General features: G+C 33.9%; 1 protein-coding gene across 1 annotated transcript in view; it reads left to right on the top strand.

Moving 5' to 3' along the window:
- The window catches only part of NRK (Nik related kinase), a 139,675-nt gene that overhangs the window by 93,324 nt on the left and 26,577 nt on the right, over nt 1–19,774 (top strand). Inside the window, exons 10-19 of the mRNA XM_081792367.1 lie at nt 361–439; nt 1,475–1,650; nt 3,220–3,283; nt 3,703–4,870; nt 7,038–7,145; nt 10,089–10,156; nt 12,259–12,353; nt 14,951–15,048; nt 16,058–16,422; nt 18,200–18,539. Coding sequence (XP_081648493.1) covers nt 361–439; nt 1,475–1,650; nt 3,220–3,283; nt 3,703–4,870; nt 7,038–7,145; nt 10,089–10,156; nt 12,259–12,353; nt 14,951–15,048; nt 16,058–16,422; nt 18,200–18,539 — 2,561 coding nt within the window. The remainder of the gene's footprint in view (nt 1–360; nt 440–1,474; nt 1,651–3,219; nt 3,284–3,702; nt 4,871–7,037; nt 7,146–10,088; nt 10,157–12,258; nt 12,354–14,950; nt 15,049–16,057; nt 16,423–18,199; nt 18,540–19,774) is intronic.

Genomic DNA, 19,774 nt, shown 5'->3' with positions numbered 1-19,774 from the left:
AGCTCAGGTCATGATCTTGAGGTTTGTGACTTTGAGCCCCGTGTTGGGCTCCGTGCTGACAGCTCAGAGCCTGGAACCTGCTTCAGATTCTGTGTCTCCCTCTCTCTCTGCTCCTCCCCTGCTCATGCTCTGTCTCTCTCTGTCTCTCAATAATAAATAAACGTTAAAAATTAAAATAATATAATGGACCGTTTGCATTACAATGAGCTTTTCCATTGACTACATTAATATGTATCTATTTATTCCTCAGTGTCTCCTTAATATGAAATGTGAAAGAACACTGAGAATCCCCTCTGGAATGAGGAATGTGCTGTTGTTACCCTTCTCATTCATTCTAAACATATCTATTTTCCTTTGCAGCCCTGTGTAACCTTCAGCCCTTGGAAGCCCTCTTTGTTATTTTGCGGGAATCTGCCCCCAAAGTCAAATCCAGTGGATGGTAAAGATAAATGACTTAATCTTCTAAACACATTAACTTGACATTTTTTTATGTAGCACATGAGTTTTAATTAATTTTATAATCCTGTTTCAACATCTTTGTTGGACAGTATTTCCTAAAAACTAATATCTTAATGATTAGTTTTCATTAAAAGCTAGCTAGTCAACTAGAAATAAGTAATACCTTCCATATATATTATGATGATGTCACTGCCCTGGAATTAATGGCATGTTTAGTTGTTTCCTCATTAATGGCATGGACCAATAGAAATCATTTGTGATGTTTCTTACTGTGCCTAGATAGGCTGTCAGTGATTGTGATATATAACTCAGTTGTTCAGCCCATTGAAAAACATCCACAGATCTAGAGGAGAGAATTTGTTCTTCCAGAGTGCTACCGGCCAACTAAACTTGGGAACCCTTTACACTGAAGCATTTTGATTGAATGTCTGAAGCTCTTGCTTATTCTTAGCATTTATTGCTTGCCCTGGTAAAAGTGGTGACTGTGATTTAATTGCTGACATTTTTCCTTGTGATTCAATTTAACCCTTACCACAGATTCAGGCTTTCTGGCCACATCTGTTTTCATGGGCCATTTTATAAGATTAGTTAGTCCTGTTGCTATTAACATCCTTTTTTGGATCATCATACCTACACCTCCATAGCTCAAAATACATATAGTCAAGTGAAACATTCAGGCTTCAAAGTATGACTCCTGTTGGCTGACCAGTCTGGTCTCATGACCTGCATATATTGCATTAACCACTTCATTGCCATACCATCACTTGACTTTTTACCATGTACATACTTGTGTACTCCTTGAAGTTTCTACTACTATTTAAATGCCATTGACTCTGACTTATCTGTAGTATAATGTATATTGTCAAGCTGCAGGATATATGGCAATTGAAAAGACAATTATAACTAGAGGCAACTCTCTCCAAAAATATGATCTGCAGAGTGGCATGTGTGTGAGGGTGGGAGAAAATATAGTAGTCCTGAGGATACTCTTTTATCTCTGACTCATTTCTTTTAGGTCTCGTAAGTTCCACAATTTCATGGAAAAGTGCATGATAAAAAATTTCCTATTTCGTCCTACTTCTGCAAACATGCTTCATCACCCTTTTGTTCAGAATATAAAAAATGAAGGACATGTTGTTGAGTCATTAAAGAAGCATCTTACTGGAATAATTAAAAAGAGACAGAAAAAAGGTTAGAATATGTGAACTTTCATTTTACTGGAATGGATATTTAGATGAAAGCAAAATTTATTCATTTTTTCAGGAAAAAATAATATTTTCTTAAGAATTACATTGAAAGTAAAAATTCTGAGGCCTTTGATATTTAGTTTTTCCACTAATATTCCATGTGCAGTTAATTATCTCCCACCTGGTCGTCTGTATATATATAGGATTAAACAGATACTGTTTAGAACTGGCAAATGTTTATATTTACAAAAACCTTGAATGCATCCAGAATAATTTTGTGATGTGCCAATTTTATTTTAAGAAAACTCCTAAGTAAAGAAAAAAATAAATAAAAAATATAACAAAATCTATATCTTAATGCTCTTTTTTCTGTTTTTTTAATTAACTCCATTGAGATAAATGGATTTATAATTACTCATCTATTGGCTGTCAATTCTGAAGTAATTTCTGTGCACTATATAAAGTTTGTTTTATACACTAATCTCCAACTATAAGATGTAATTAAAAGAACTAATTTATACAAATAACAGTTTCTGTATATTAATGCCAAAAATGGCAGGATGGATTTTCATCAAATCCAGAGTAAACTACTTAGGAAGTTAGAACTTTATAGGTTGTATGGTATATTCCACGTTTAATTTGGGGCACCATAGGTAGTGTTGTGAGTGGTGATGTAGTGGAAAAGGGGAAACCTGAAACATAGCAGGCATTCTCAGAATAGCTACAGAATTTATTGCAATAGAGTTTATTCCTCCTGCATAATTATATGTATCTTATTTTGGAGTGAGAAACGGCAGAAATTATTTTATTTAACCATGTGGAAAATTCACTGGACCAGCATTACAAAAGCCAGCCAGTCTGAATTTGGTGTAGGAAGACCCCATTTCTACTTGAGAATTTGCTAATTTCCAGAGTTGCAAGATTTCCAGAATGTTACCTGCAGAAAAAGCCACATTTATGTGGGAATTGCTTAGATATAAATATAGTTACCCTAAACACTTTTATATAGGAAATTCAAAATAAATCTCTTGTTTGTAAGCTTCTCTATTTCGGTACAGCACAGCTGAAATGAAAGAAGCTGAACATGTTGAATGTAAGTGTAAAACCCAGAATTGAGATTTTCACCTTCTCATTGAAAAGACCAAAGATCCTGATCCTCATTTTCAAAGATCCTCATTGAAAGGACCAAAGATAGATGTGGGCCCAAGACATAAACTTCTTGCATCTACATCACACACATATAGGCCATGCTCAGAAACCATCTAGAGTTCCTCTTGTCCCTTTCTCCCTTTGCCTTTCTGAATTATTTCTCTTTAGAATTACAGCAACCAAATTTCTAAATTCCCTTTCCTGTGCCCAGAGAAATTAATCTGTATGGAATAGCTTCACTGTGCTGCAAAAGTGGTTCTAAGAACTAGGATATTGTCTACATTACCAACCAGGTGTGATTTGAAGGGTTACTTTCTTGTCCTTGTAAATTTACTTGACATCCTGAGCATTAAATGGTGAAAATTCACTAGGGTAAATTGCATTAATCTCTGCTGATTTTTATGTATATTTTTTTTATACAAAGGAATACCTCTGATATTTGAAAGAGAAGAAGCTATTAAGGAGCAGTACACCATGAGAAGATTCAGGTGTGTTAGATAAATTGCATATAATTTGTTGTTAGCAATTTATTTAAGACAGTTGATCCTGTACTGTTGCATTTGACTCAGAAGAGTAATCCTTTCTGATACAACAAATAACAGATCTTTTTTTTTTCAAAACATATTTGAATGGAAATGTTGAGAAAAAATTTTTATTACTATTCAAAGATTCTTTCATTTCTGGCAGTAGAATGATAAAGTAGTTTATGAGATAATTAATATTGAGTATATTAGTAATACAAAGAATACTTCAGACATTATAGGAATGATTCAAGAAAGATTTACTGAAAATACCTTTATTGCAGAAAATGTCCATTTTTAAAAATAAAAAAAAAAGTGAAGCCTGAGTGGCTTCACTCCACTGACAGTTCTTACTATATAGCAATCATTTGTGTGTTTCCTTCTAGAGGACCTTCTTGTACTCATGAGCTTCTGAGACTGCCAACTAGCAGTAGATGCAGACCACTTAGAGTTCTGCATGGAGAACCCTCTCAGCCAAGGTGGTTGCCTGATCGAGAAGAGCCACAGGTTCAGGCACTTCAGCATCTACAGGGAGCAGCCAGGGTGTTCATGCCACTACGAGCTCAGGACAATGCACCTAGGCTTCTACAGGGGCAAGCCCAGGCACCTCAGCGACTACAAGGGGCAGCTCGTGTGTTTAAGCCACTACAGGCTCAGGTTAAGGCGAAGGCATCTAGGCCCCTACAGATGCAGGTTAAGGCACCTCCAAGACTACGGAGAGCAGCCTGGATGCTCATGCCACTACAGGCTCAGGTTAAGACACCTAGGACTCTACAGCTACAAGCCCAGGTGCCAAAAGAACAGCAGGCTCAGGCCCAGCCCCAGGCATCAGAAGAGCCACAGGATCTGGACCAGGTACCAGAGGAATTTCAGGGTCAAGATCAAGTACCAGAACAACAGCAAAGGCAGGGTCAGGCCCCTGAACAACACCAGGGGCAGAACCAGTTACCTGAACAACAGCTGGAGCAGAACCAGGTACCTGAACAGCCAGAGGTACAGGAGCAGGCTGTTGAGCCCACACAGGCAGAGATTGAGGCAGAGGAACCTGAGTCATTACGAGTACATGCCCAGGTATTCCTGCCCCTACTGTCACAGAACCACCATGTGCTGTTGCCACTACATTTGGATACTCAAGTGCTCATTCCAGTAGAGGGGCAAATTGAAGGGTCACCTCAGGCACACACCTGGGCACTAGAGCCCCCACAGGCAGTTGGCTCAGTTCAAGAACTGATAGAGGGACTATCAAGAGACTTACTTCGAGCACCAAACTCACATAACTCAAAGCCCCTTGGTCCACTGCAAACCTTGATGGAAAGTCTGTCTTCAAACATGTTTTACTCTCAACCAGAACAGGCAGGGAAGAAAAAATCAAAAGTTTCTAGTCTAAGGCAGGCATTGGCAAAAAGACTATCACCAAAGAGGTTCCGGGCAAAGCTATCACGGAGACCTGAAGAGTTTGAGCTCTCAGATTTAGAAGCCTGCAGGAGAAGGTGCCAGCGCAGATGGGAAGATATCTTTAATCAGCACGAGGAAGAATTGAGACAAGTTGCAAATGTAAGACTTTCTGATATTTTTACTGAATCGAATATGCAGAGAAAACATTACTAGTCCATGCTCATGTTTTCCCTCTGTAAAACCAAATGAGGTAAATATTCCTTGTGTCCCAAAGAAAATTAACTTAATAATTTGTGCTTCAAATAAATTATCCTAAAATTTCCAGGTAATTATGACTAAATTTGGGAAAGAAAAAGTTGCTTGAATGATCCAGGTAATTGTTTAATATCTTTGTAGAGATATAGTTTTAATTATTAGTTTTCTACCTATTATTCCCTTAACCAATAAAGGAACACTGTGTAGACCTTTAAAACTACTATTTTGGATATTTAAAAATTATTGCCATAGCTCAAACTTTCAAATATAACTCATTAAAATTAAAGACAAAAGAACAACTTTGGTTTTACTCCTCTAACCTCTAAGTTAATTTGCCTTTTTCCCCATAGAATGCTGAACTCTGCTATTTAAGTGAAGTATACTATTTTTTTTTATTTTGCATGTTTAAATCAAGGTTAAAATGAAACGGTAAAGCAGTTTCAAAAATATTTTGTATATAGTTACCATATATATGAATTGTCTCACTAATGTTCCACTATTTTACATAATTAATGAAGTATCTGCATTGAACATGACATAAGTTACAAATTCATCTCTGCACTCTTGAAATGCAGTATACTACTATCTTTAGCTTATTTTGGAATAGTCAAAACTTCATTCTTTCAAATCCTCTAAAATAATTTGGCTGGAGTTGCTGAATTCAATTTGGCAGATCTAATCTGACAGTGAAGGATTTTGTGGTCTTTATAAGCAAACTAATGAGGTCAGCAGGATTGGGAGAGCAGTTGTTTTCTAATACTTCACAACAACCATTTATATAAAGGAATCCTAAATTAAACCCTGGTGTCAAAATCCATTTATCTGATAATAATTAATGTAGTAATTACAAATGTATCTTGTCTGAATGTCTGGATAAGTGAGTCTTTTGGTTTATGTTCATTGAGCCAATTAAACACATATTATTTCCCTAACATGTTTAACTTGAGAAAAGGTAGAAGCAACAAGCAAAGAAAGGACCTAATTGATTAATATCAATGAGCGCTAGTAACAACTGAATTAACGGGTTTTGCATTTATAAAAAAGAGTTGTATACATTCCTGCAAGACCCATGGCATTGGTAGCATGACACATACTTATTGTCATTCAGTGTTTTAAGTATATATGTGAGAAGCCATTCTAACATGGAAGAAAAGGTCAATAAATAATAGTTACCAATCCCATGACCCTAGGATCTTGTACAGGCATTCATATCTTTATGTGTGATTCTTAACAAAAATATAAAAGAAAATAAAAGAATTAATATTAAATCAAAGTCATAGATCTTTTGAATTACCTAAAAATTTGTTAGCATTTAGAGACGTATGTGAGTTCTTTAGCCAAAGGAAAGAAAACTAATTTTCATTACTCTGAGTTGAAGAAATAATATTGATTGGCTTAAGTGTGAAAACAGAAACTTTCTTAAACTCCTAGAGCTCAATTAGTGAGAAATATTTGCACTGCTATATTTCAGATCTTCCATTGCACAGGAGGACCAAACTTTGTAATTATAACTGCTTACTAAAAGTGACAGTTTGAGATTTTGAGGTAAGCTTTAGACCGGAGATTCTTAACCTGGGTCTAACAGATTAGCTGCAGGTGGTCAATGATCCCCCTGAAAATATATGCAGATATCTGTGTCCATATGCAATTAGAATCTCCTCAGATTCTTTTTTTTTAATTTTTAATTTTTTTTTTTGAGAGAGAGAGAGACAGAGAGACAGACAGAGTGCAAGTGGGGGAGTGGCAGAGAGAGAGAGGGAGATACAGAATCCGAAGCAGGCTATACATTCTGAGCTGTCAGCACAGAGCCCGATGCGGGGCTTGAACTCATGAGCCACAGCCATGAGAGCCGAAGTTGGAAGGTCAACCGACTGAGCCACCCAGGCAACCCTAGAATTTCCTCAGATTTTAAAGGGAATCCAGAACCACAAACGATTAGAATCTTCTGGTTTAAATCAATTTTAATATTTGAAAATTATTCTTTTAAATTGTACATTGGGATGATAGAATTACTCATATTATTTGTATTTTAACAACAATTAAAATATTTATTTTCCTTTTTGTTTCAAAGGACAAAGAAGATGAGTCATCAGACAATGATGAAGTATTTCATTCAATTCAGGCTGAAGTCCAAATAGAACCATTGCAGCCATATGTTCCAAATCCTAAAGGAAATAAAGTAAGTTTCTCAGTATGAGTGACATTAAGTGCCTAAAACAGTGGTTCTTAAACTTTTTGGTCTCAGGGATGCTTTATACTCTTAAACATTGAAGACCCCCCAAAAACTTTTGTTTATGTGGATTGTGTCATTCAATATTTAATGTATTAGAAATTAAAACAAAAAATAAAATATGTACTAATTCATTTAAAAGAAAATAAAAGTATTATATGTCAACATAAGAAATAAATTTTTAATAAACAATAACTATTTTCCATTTTGCTTAATGGAAAACAACTGGATTCTCATATATGCTCTGCATCCCATTTGTTACCATATATTTAGTATATGCTTAATGAATTATATGAGTAAAAGCTGGCTTCTCACATATAAGTAATTGGGAAGAGAGAATCTTCATAGCTTTTTCAGATAATTGTGGATATTCTTTGATAATACACCAAAGCTAGGGAACTGGAACTTAAAACCCTATCAGTGAAATTTTGCATATTCATAAATATTAAAATCTATTGTTCTATTATTTGCTATGAATAGATGTTTTACTCATGCACAATTTTGTATCTTAATACATTGGTCAGTTGGAAAATAGTATTTCAATGTGTATGTAGATCTTTCGAAATATTTACACATTTCATTATACAACATCAATAAACAGCATCTATTAATATCACCAATTTCATCAGAAAAATGATTATTGATAAGCTGCCAAGTGCATGGTGACAGATAATAAATTTAAAATTTAAATTTTTACTTCAAAGCTCAATTTTATCACTACTAACAAATAACATCAGTTGTTTTTTCCTTGAATTGACTGGCTAACTTCACTGATTTTAAATAAAATGCCTGCCAAATGCCCAAGTTGAATAATCATAGTTGTCTTGTCATTCTTTTAAGTAAAAACATTGCTCATAAAAAACTTGGGTAGTTAAGCTTATAACACAATCACACATACCTTTTCCATTCATTGTCTCTGTTCTGGGATGTAGTTTATGACAGCATCTGGATCATTTAATCTGTGGTTTATTTTCTTACACTTATAGGAATAATCAAGTCAGTCCTCATAGCCAGGATGATTCTGTTTTCACGACTGTATTAACAGCATTTAGCATAGGGTATTGGTGAAGCCCAAGTTGCAATTTCAGTTCCCATAAGGATAAGATATTATCATCATAGCTAGCATTCATAACAGCTAGTCATCTAACAATTTCTTGATCACTAAGGATGAATCAGGTGGCTGAGCAAAGAACTCAAATTCTTGCCTTATTAATAGTGAGTCAGAAGTCTCATTGTTCTTAATCAGCACAAGGGTCCCAGATCACTATATTTCTTCCTTCTAGATGCTTCACAGTGATATCTTTCATGGACAATTATTCTTTTTAAATATGTTACTTCTGATACTAACAGTCCTCTGGAGTGAATAACAGAATATTACTTTATAAATACTAACCACTGGCAGAAGGAACATAAACTGGATTGTATTATTTAATTACAAAAGGCCTTATGTCTCCCTCTCTGCCTTATGAAATTATGACTTTACTCCTACTCTCAGATAATTATTACCTTAAGCATGCCTCTTTAAACAGGAAATATAATGAGTTATGCCTGACTGGTTTGGAATACATCATTTGTCTCATACATACTATTCTTACTAATCATCTTCTCCTTTTTGGGACCAAATTCCTCAAAATTCAAAAACCAATTCTTATTAGGCATTAGTTTTTCTTATTTTTGGCCTTTATCTTTTCTGAGGAATCCTGGCCTCTGGTTTACTAGTGTCAATAAACTTTCTCAGATCAGTTTCATGAACCAGGGAGACCTAGTCTGGGTCAATATAATGCCAGGGCATGTGAATCAAATGTGGAAAAAGATGCTTATTATCCATACTACTAAACATGTGGTTACATTTGGAAATACTCATTACTAAACAGGTGAACAATTAACAACATTTTTCATTTCTTATCGATCACAACTTTGATAAGTCACATTTCTAGAACCTATAGAATGACTTTATAAGCATGAAAATGCTAGAGTTTTAAAAAAATGTAACATGTTTAATTTTTCTTTCTGAAGAATCTAGTGTGACTACCTTGTTGAATGCCAGAATAACCTATTTGTTTTCATTAGTTAAAAACGATTTTAAGTAGAAACCTAATGATATAAAACTAAATGAGGCAAGGCAACACTACATGGTCCTATCTACTAATGTTAGCAGAAAATAATGTGCCCCACTGATGGATGCTGATTCATTATATGTGCTCTTTTCTCAAGCATTTTGCTGCATTAGATGAAGGAATAATTAATAGAAACCAAACTAATTCATTTAGAATTGAAAAAGTATTTGGAAAACTGATTATCATAATACAGTCAAATTGTAGAGTGAAAAAAAAAACATACTTTCTTAAAGGTGGGACAGTTTTGACTCAAGAGATTTTAATTATGTAGTGTGTGTGTGTTACAGCTTTTGAAAATCTAGGGTTAGTTTAAAAGGGTCAGTGGGTGAGAAGTTTGAGCTTAAATTCTGAGTGGGAAATTTGGACTTGATATAAAAAGTAATATTAAAATATAGAACATTAAATTAGCAGTTGTGAGACCTATATTCTGATTATAGATATTCTTTAACTTGATGTAAATTCTTAGAAAAGTTATTTTCCTCTCTGGGGCACAGATTCTTCAATACAAAAATTAAAGTGTTTGATTATATAATGTCCAGAATCTGTTATTATACTAAAATTCAAGGATACCATCAGAAATTATGGTTAAGCAGCTATAAAGTTATACTAAAATTAGGAAAATACAATCTTTTTATGAAAATAAGATTTTATATGTTGTATTTTTAGGAAAATATCTCTATATGAAGAAAGGAATCTTCATCCGTAGATTAATAATTCAAAAGAATTTATGATAAAAATTTTTATTTTTACCAAAGTATTGCCCTGTGTCTTTAAGGTCCAAGAGAGATCTACTTCAGTGCCTTACAATCAAGATTGTGCACACTATGTCAAGTTCTCTTCAAGGTATGTGTCTCTAATTTCTATATTCAAATTGCTCATAACTTACTACTACATGGAAAATTAAAAGGTATTTATTTATTTGACACTAAGTTTTGTGTAAAGTCAAAACTAAAATATTAATGACAGCATCATCATAAATGATATTGTTGGCCTACATTTAAAACCTTAACTGCAGCAATCCATTAACTAGATCTTTTACATTTGGATATACTGCGGTCTCTGTGTCATTTAGTTTTATAATTTGCTGATAAAATCCACAATTTAATTTAAAAAATCAATGAATTCTTGGACAGCTTTCAATTAGTACTTTATAATAAAAAGATGTGAAGTTTCACGTGTATCATGTACTTTGATTATACATTTTATCATGTGGTACATCATGAATCTCATGTACATGTACTACACATTAAAACACTCACAGAATTCCTAACCTCAGAAGCTAATGCCATGGAATGGACAAGCCTGAAATGACCTAAGGGAAAAATCAAATCTAAATCTCAATATTATATCAATGATATTTTATAACAGTCACTGTATCTTTTATCTCTGTAATATTGGTGATCTTCAGTGATTTTCAAAGATCGTGTTTCATATTTTAGATGTTTGTGGTTTGTGTTATATCTAAAAACTAAATTTTAAGGTAGATTTTCCTTAAAAATTATACCCCCTTCAACTCCAGATTATAATGGAGAGATCTTAGCCTATATTCATTCACTCAGTCTTTCACTAAATATTTATTGAGCACCTACTATATTCAAGACACTGGACAGTATGGACAGATTGCATAGTGTTGATGTTATGTAGTATGTATATTCCTACTTCATTATTATTTAAAACCCCATATATTTCTGTACTTAGATTTAACTTATATGAAGATTTAGGTACTTAGATTTAACTTATATGCAGAAATCTTGGAAAATTGGAAAGCAAGATTAGGAATTTTTGCTTTCTCTACATTCAGTGAATGAGTTGTCATGGTCGTTCTGACTGCAAAGGGAGAAACCTGTTTAATTTTGTGTATCTTTTTTTGGTATCATGGGATATATCTTTAATAAAATACAGCATATAAAAAGTAATACTGCTGTTAAACTATAATTGGCTGTTCACATTTTAAAGGGATTGTTGAATTTGTGAATAGCAAATATATTAACTTTAAATATGATTAAATTTCTAAAAGTAATTAATTAATTTTTAAGTTTATTTATTTATTTTTTGAGAGAAAGATAGAGCACGAGCGTGGGAGAGGCAGAGAGAGAGAGAGAGAGAGAGAGAGAGAGGAGCCCAAGCAGGCTCTGCACTGTCAGCGAAGAGCCTGAGGTGGGGCTCGAACCCACAAAAGGTGAGATCATGACCTGAGCCAAAACCAAGAGTCAGATGCTCAACCCACTGAGACACCTGGGTGCATCTTAAATTTATAAACTTAATTTAAATAAAACTTGAGTCTTTCCTGAAATTTGGGGTTATAGAAAAGACTCTAGTATGTTCTAGGCCTAGATCAATAACCAAAGTCCTTCCTATATGGAAATTCCAAAGCAACTATAAAATTTAGCAGCACCAGTCCGAAAAAGCTTTCTGAATATTCCCTGAATTTGAATGTTAAAAACTAGTGTCCTATTTGTATGTCCATTCATTTAGCTAAATCAGGAACATTAAATCTAAACCAGGACATTAAAAAACACAAACGTCAAGCTTTTAAAATCAGGATGATCACAGTGGAATATTTGACATGACAATAAGTTTTTATCTTGTTAAAATCAACGCATACATATTAAGTTATGTTTATCACTGTGTTACTAGGTATATAATAATATCTGAATATTACCTTAAAGAAAGTTTATTGAATTTTTTGAAATTAAATATGATATGTAAAGGAAACATATACTATATGGAAACATTTTATTTGTATTTTGGAAATTGTTTCTCTGTTCTAGATAAAATAGCACATTTGGGGGAAAATGGAAATTTGAAAATTTAATCCAGCTCTACTTATTTTAGTTTGATATATACTCACATAGTTAAAATTTTTTGTTGGTATTGATGTTGAGCTATACATTCCCTTTATGAGTATTAGGACATGGCACTTGCTTTTCTGTCTTTTCATTTAGTGTTCCTCAGCGGTCTGTTTTGGAACAAGCTCAGAAGCCCATTGACATCAGACAAAGGAGTTCACAAAATCCTCAAAATTGCCCAGCAGTATCAGGTGATTCAAAGCACAAAGTTTAAACAGTCAAAACATGGGCCTAATATTTAACAGTCTGTATTGCAGAAGTTAAGAAAGAATTTCAAGAAGAAATGAATCAAAAGTGTTAAGGAAGCCAAGTAGAATTAAGACCAGAAGGCCATTGGATTTGGCAATTGGGTGGTCATGGGTGACCTTTGAGAAATGGAAAGTAGTTTTTCTGAAGTTTATTTTTCTCTTTAAGTTGGGTAGTAGTTAGGAATGTGTCTGGGGAGGTGGGAGATGTCAACTTTAGTTTCTGTACCATGTGTGAAAAATATGGGAAAGGAACTTGGGAGAGGCCGTTTTAATAGGCTAAAATGTATAAGCAATCTTTAAAATATTGAAATATTAAGTGGAGTAGTTTTAGGCATGTGTTTTATTTATCAATTTGTTATTTCACCACCCCAAAGTAAAATATATATAGTATCTCATAAACATCCCTAAATGTTACAAATTGATGTTTTTACTCAAAACACATGAAAAGTTAATAAAATCATAGAAAATTATTATCACAATTTGTGATAATAATTTCAAACAAGTATTTTATCTTATGATATGCTTTTGAGAGTTTAAATGAATTATAGATTTGTGAAATATTGATATAAAGCTAAACCTTATGTCTTAGGTTATAAAATCTGGCGCTATGTACTTTTAACCAACCTAAGTAAATTTAGCAAGGGCAAAATGCCTGACCGAATCCTCAAGTCATCTTTAAAAACGTAGAACACAGATTTTATTAAAATGTTAATAGCAAAAAAGGTATATAAGTGTACTATATAAAAATCAAATATTTTGAAGACCTGAACTTAAAAACCCCATTCTTCTTAGGAGACTCAGATAATGGTAGAATTCTTTAAATAGTAGTGTCCTCTCATACAGAAATATTATCTTGTGAGAAAATAAGCTTGCATGAAAAGTAACTTTAAGAATATTTTTCTCAGAATCTTTCTGGTTTGACTAGGACTAATTTTGCTAATACTGGGAAAACACCTAAAATTTTAAGGTTTATTTATATTGCCTTTTCTTAAATAAAGAAATTATATGAACATTGGTAAGGGGGAGAAGTGGATAGCATCTGTGTAGGTAATAGCTGAAGTTCTTTTCAACTCTAAAATTCTATTATTTTATTGTGTGTACTACTTAGACCTAGATTACATACTTTACTATGCAGGAAATCAGAGCAGCTTACCACAAATTTGCCTCAAAATCTCAAACACTCACCCAAATTTCTTATTTAGCCTAACAACATACCCAGAGACTTGAGAAAAAAAAAGGTTTCCTGAAGAAAGATAATAAATTGCAAAAGTACTATGCCACAAGATACAGACATAAATTGTAGAGTGCATTCTGGATAATATATTCAAAACATAGAAGTGTTTGCAAATACATGATTTTTGGAGTTGTGGTGTCTGTACCATAGCTATAAATAGCAATGTTGCAAATAAAAAAGGGATAGTACTATTTATCTTCAATGTCCAAGCACACTAAAACAATAAGCAGGGACATAAGTGCCCCCTTAGTGAAACTTTTTCTGGGGATATTCAGCAGATCTACTGATTTTTGAGCCTAAATATTCTCACTGGATTTTAACCACAGGTGCTATTTACTATACCATAAATCTTAATGTCAAAACTCCAGACTTCAAATCCAGGTAAATTTGCATTTTTAAAGATTTTTTTTTTGTATTTTTAAGTAAGCTCCACACCCAACAAGGGGCTTGAACTTCCACCTCGGAGACCGGGAGTTGCAAACTCTATGGACTGAGCCAGCCAGGCACCCCTAAATTTGCATTTTAAATGGCAATATTTACACTATAGAATTCAGCTGTGCATTGTGATAGCAAGAGCCACATATGGCTTTTAAAATTAAAACTAAAATTAAAATGCCAACCCCTCAGGCGCACTGGCAATATTGCAAATGCTCAATAGCCGTGTGCAGCTACTAGTACTGTATTAGACAATGCAGATACAGAACATTTCTATCACTGCAGAAAATTCTAGTGCACAACATCGCTATAGAAAGATTCCCAGCTTTATAAAAAGCATTAGGTTTTGTCTCTTTTCAGTTGTTCACTTTTCAACTGTATTGAAATACTTCAAGATATATCACTGAGTGGAAATTGGGGGATTAAGATTGCAGGGTCAACTCTTCTCTTGAAAATGTTGTCTAATCTGTCATCTTCTAATGCACTGTTGAGCTCTTTTTCTACTGGTTAGTATGGGAGGCCAGTGATACCACCTAGCTCTTCCTATCCTAGATACATATTATTTTTTAAATGAAACTATTTGTCTACCAGTCTTCCTGGATACCTTCTCACACAGAAATATTTAGCAAGTGTACACTTAATATTAAAAACAGAAAAGCCATGTAGATCTACGACAGAACGAACCTTGAGCCTGCCATTACTCCTGAAAACAGAAATCTAGGATCTTGGCCCCATGATAATTTATTAGGTGGTATTTCCTGAATGGAAAAAAAGCTACAAGAAACATACCAAGGTATTGAACTGGTACACTATAAAAATGAAGGCAATGGTTGCGGTCTTCACTTACTAATGTCTTTTTGGCATTCTACAGAATCTTCTTCTGAGGAAGAGAGTCCTGTAACCTGGAGGAGGTCCCAGTCATCACCGCCTTACTCTACTATTGATCAGAAGTTGCTGGTTGATGTGCATGTAGGTTGCCATCTTAACTCTTAACACATTTATCTGTTTCTTAAAAAACTTCTTTAGACCTACATATTTTCATCTTCACTTGAGGGAAAGGCCAAAGTGTTGTTTTTTAATTAGTATTTCAAAGATAGATTTCCATTGCTATGTGAGTATGCAGAATATGAAATCTAGAAATTAAGCTTGAAATGGAGAAACTTTAAACTGATCATAAAATATTTTATATTCACATGCTTTTGTCAGAACATGTTCAGAGAGGAGAGATAGAAAGGTCTTTGTAGAAGCTAATCTCAAATCAAGGAGTAAAAGCTAGATGTTCACTTTTAGCTAATATAATTTCTTGGATGATGAGGTAATACATAAAAATAACACATTGGGAGAAAAATAAAATGCCCTCTGACAGCATAAACAACAGTCTGCCAGTTGTTTCCGCAGTGTGATTTCAGGTCACTACATTTTACTTTTGTAATTATCCCTACCCTCCACATACACATCTCTTTCAGATTGCCTAAAGATTGCTTATATGACACCATACTTAAAGGTGCATTTATATTAATTTGGTTCTTAGAAGTGTTTGAGTTACTTTAAGACAACCTATGTACAAAACTAGAGCTAGGAAATTAAGTATCAATTTTAAGAGCTATGTTTTAATCCTAATATCAGAGGATAAAATGAAAGGGAAAAAATAAGTATACCCTCTATAGAGCATCAAATAATCTGTTTTACTTTCTATCACCAAAACCAAATGTCTACTCCTCAGCAGAAAAGTAGGGGCAATAAAAAACAAAGTGAATAAATTTTTCTCTTTGTGATCCAGAAAGGCCATTAATGATCATAGCCTGAAGTTTGGGTTTTGGCATTCAATCTTAAAAAAAAATGCTGGCTTTATCTTGTAAATAAATATCTTCATTTCAATTGAAAATATATTTTAAAATATTGTCAGCTTGGAAACTTTCCAATCTAGAAGAAAATAAAAGGCTACTAGAGATTGCATTAACCTTTCTTGTGCACACAGGTTCCAGATGGATTTAAAGTAGGAAAAATATCACCCCCTGTTTACTTGACAAATGAATGGGTAGGCTATAATGCACTCTCTGAAATCTTCCGGAATGATTGGTTAACTCCTGCACCTGTCATTCAGCCACCTGAAGAGGATGGTGATTATGTTGAACTCTATGATACTGGTGCTGATACTGATGGTGATGATGATGATTCTAATGATGCTTATGAAGATACCTATGACCATGACAATGGCAATGATGGCTTGGATAACCAGGTTGGTCAGGTTAATGATATTGGTGAAGACCATGATGATAATGACAATGACGAAGCTATTGATGACAAAGACAATAATCATGATGATGCTCCTTGTTGGCCAAGGTTGGTTTTTTCTGGATTACTTGTACTACCAATATTTTAGAATGTTTCAACTATTTGCATCTTTGTTTTACTTTCAAATTTTATTACCAAAAGGGTGAATGAATTTCACTTGTATATTAGTAAATGGTTCATTTTTCCATAATATATTTAAATTATTTTGATGCAAAACACTTCATTTTGCATTTTTATATGGTATATTTTATTAGTATTCAAGTATTATGTTCCTTATAACTGGAATTGTTGATGTTTCTGTTAAAATTAGTGCTACTGAGTCATCTTATGCTGTAAAACCACAGTGAGTATATGAAATGGGGTAACAAATAGTGCTACATAATAACTGTGTGATGAAGCCCTGATATTGCAAACAAAATCTCCAAATTTGCTGAGAACAATGAATTGCAAACTTGACTTTCACCTGATAATTTTAGGCTGAAACTTACTAACATGGCATTATTCTTGGAATTCTGCAAACTGCTGTAACTAAATTCAGTACTCATTCAATTTTATCTTCTTATAGAGCAGCTGCCAAAAGTGGTAATATTTAGTGAAGTGATGTTTTTGGCACGCCACCAGTTGTTTGCTATATATATAGTTCCTTTCTCCTGCTCAGAACAGGCCAGTGTGTTCTTATTTACATATGCTTATGGTTTGTGTTTAAACTGCTCTCGAAGAAGATTACTTAATATAGTAAATGTTTACATTTTTAGAAAAATTATCAGTGGGAGAATTGTTTGCTTTATAATATTGAAATGCATATATTGTTTGGTTAATTTTCAAATGTTATTGGTGGATATACATGGCAGAACAGACTACAGATCATTCAATAGTTTTTTTTTTCTTTTTTGCCAACTAAAAAATCTACCAGGAATTCCATTCTCAAATAAATTTGCTTTTGGGGGTGCCTAGGTGGCTCAGTCAGTTAAGTGCTGACTTCGGCTCAGGTCATGATCTCGCGGTTCGTAAGTTCAAGCCTAGCATTGAGCTCTGTGCTGAGAGCTCAGAGCCTGGAACCTGCTTCAGATTCTGTGTCTCCCTCTCTCTCTGCCCCTTCTCCCACTCACACTCTTCCTCTCTCTCTCTCTAAAAGATAAACATTAAAAAAATAAATTTGCTTTCAGAATTATCATAGGTATATGTTTATGTTGTGTCTTAAACAAAAAAAAAATCATTGAGACATTTTGTTAAGCTTGGTGTTCTTGGCAACTAATTAAATGACTCTCTCAGCTTAATGAAATCTATATTACTTATTTCCTGGTGGTGGTAATAGAAAAAAATCAATGGGATTCTGTAGCAAAGTAGTCAATACACATGTTAGAAAATTGAGGCATATATTAAAATAAACAGAAATTAAATATATTGCAAAAAGAATTATTCGATATGTTGTGGTTGTGCCAAAAATATGGGTTTGATCATTTATGTGGTTGTGAAGTTGTTAATGCATGTAGTCTATTATTTAAGCAAAAAAAAAAAAAAAAACCATATTCATGCTGCTAACCTAACACATGTTCCTAATAAAGGATGCAAGTTCTCTTCCATCTGCCATCCACATGCAATTGAGGAATTGGTGGAGGTTATGGTGTTAATTCAGTATTTAAGATTGACAGGATATAGGGGTGTTTTTCTTGTCCATATCATGCCGGTAGTGTTCACATAGAACAAAAATGTTCCTAGAGGTGGTACATATGTATCAGACACATCCGAATTCTGTTTTATTTGCTGACTTTCAAATGTGTTTGTGTTCAGTGGCTCTCTATCATTAATTGGATCTTGTTATCAGACCAAGCTATGGTGATGGAAGCTACAAGCAAGATGGTAGAGATGGAAATGATGGTGGAGAAGGGACATGCAGCAGTTATGGAAGTCAGAGAGTCAGTAGAAGCCATGGAGGAAGTGTAGCCAGTGGGGGCAGTGCGGCCATTGGAGACCATGAAGAACATGGAGCCAATATAGGCAATGGAAGAAGAGTCAAGGTAAATGGAGGTAAGGGAGTCAGTGGAACCAATGAAGAAAGTGGAGACTTTGAACTCAGTGAAGGAGAAAATTACTCAGAGACAGCAGAGACAGATGGTCAAGGATTGGAGAGACTGACATCCCAGGACTTTGAACATCAACAGGAGGTAATACACCATTTGAAAAGGAGAATGAATTCCTCTCCTTGTAAATGTGTTTTTTCATGTGATATTTCACATTTCCAGTCATTCCATATATTTTTAACTTCCATCCCAAAGCCTTAAACATTTTAAATTATAGCTATAGGTAGATCTTTACTTCTTCTCATTTGTATGGTTTCTATTTACTTCTAGGGACAAAAATGTATTTTTTGTTTGCTTTTATTACTCAGATCACACATTTTGGATAGTGTCTCTTAACACATACATTTTTTTTTCTGGGAAGTTGTCATTGTGGTAAAATATACATAACATACAATTATCTATGTTAACTATTTTAAGTATACATTTCAGTGGCATTAAGTACATTCACAATGTTGTACAGCCATTATTACTATTCATTTCTACAATTTTTTCATCATCCCAAACAATTAAAACAGTTAACTCCCTATTATGCCTCCCACCAGTTCCCAATAACTTCTATTCTACTTTCTATCTAGGTATCTTATATAAGCAGATCACACAATATTTGTCCTTTTGTATCTGGCTTATTTCACTTAGCATATTTTTTTAACATTTTATTTATTTTTGAGACAGGGAGAGACACAGCATGAACAGGGAGGGTCAGAGAGAGGGAGACACAGAATCTGAAACAGGCTCCAGGCTCTGAGCTGTCAGCACAGAGCCCGACGCGGGGCTCGAACTCACGGACCGTGAGATCATGACCTGAGCCGAAGTCGGCCGCTTAACCGACTGAGCCACCCAGGCGCCCCTCACTTAGCATATTTTTAAGGTTTATCCATGTTGTAGCATTTATCAGAATTTTATTCATTTTTAATGAATGAATTCATTCATTTTTAATGAATTCATTTTAATGAATAATATTTTAATGAATAATATTCATTTAATATTCATTTAATGAATAATATTCCATTGCATGAATATATCACATTTTGTTTATCCATTCATCTGTTGATGGTCACTTGGGTTGTTTTCACCTTTTGGCTATCATGAACAGTGCTGCTATGAATACTGGTGTACAACCATATGTTATTGGGGTGCCTGTTTTCAATTATTTCGATTATTTTGAGTGGAATTCCTAGATGTAGAATTGCTAGAGTGGAATTGCTATATTCTATTTTAACTTTTTGAGGAACTATTAACACATACTATTTAAATAGAAGTAATGTATTGTGTTTAGACAATGATTTTATCGTTCACAAAACATTACTAACTTTATAAAT

Source organism: Panthera onca, chromosome X (genome assembly GCF_046562875.1).
Source record: "Panthera onca isolate mPanOnc1 chromosome X, mPanOnc1 haplotype 2, whole genome shotgun sequence".
Taxonomy (NCBI): domain Eukaryota; kingdom Metazoa; phylum Chordata; class Mammalia; order Carnivora; family Felidae; genus Panthera; species Panthera onca.
This window is presented reverse-complemented; position numbering and strand designations above follow the sequence as displayed.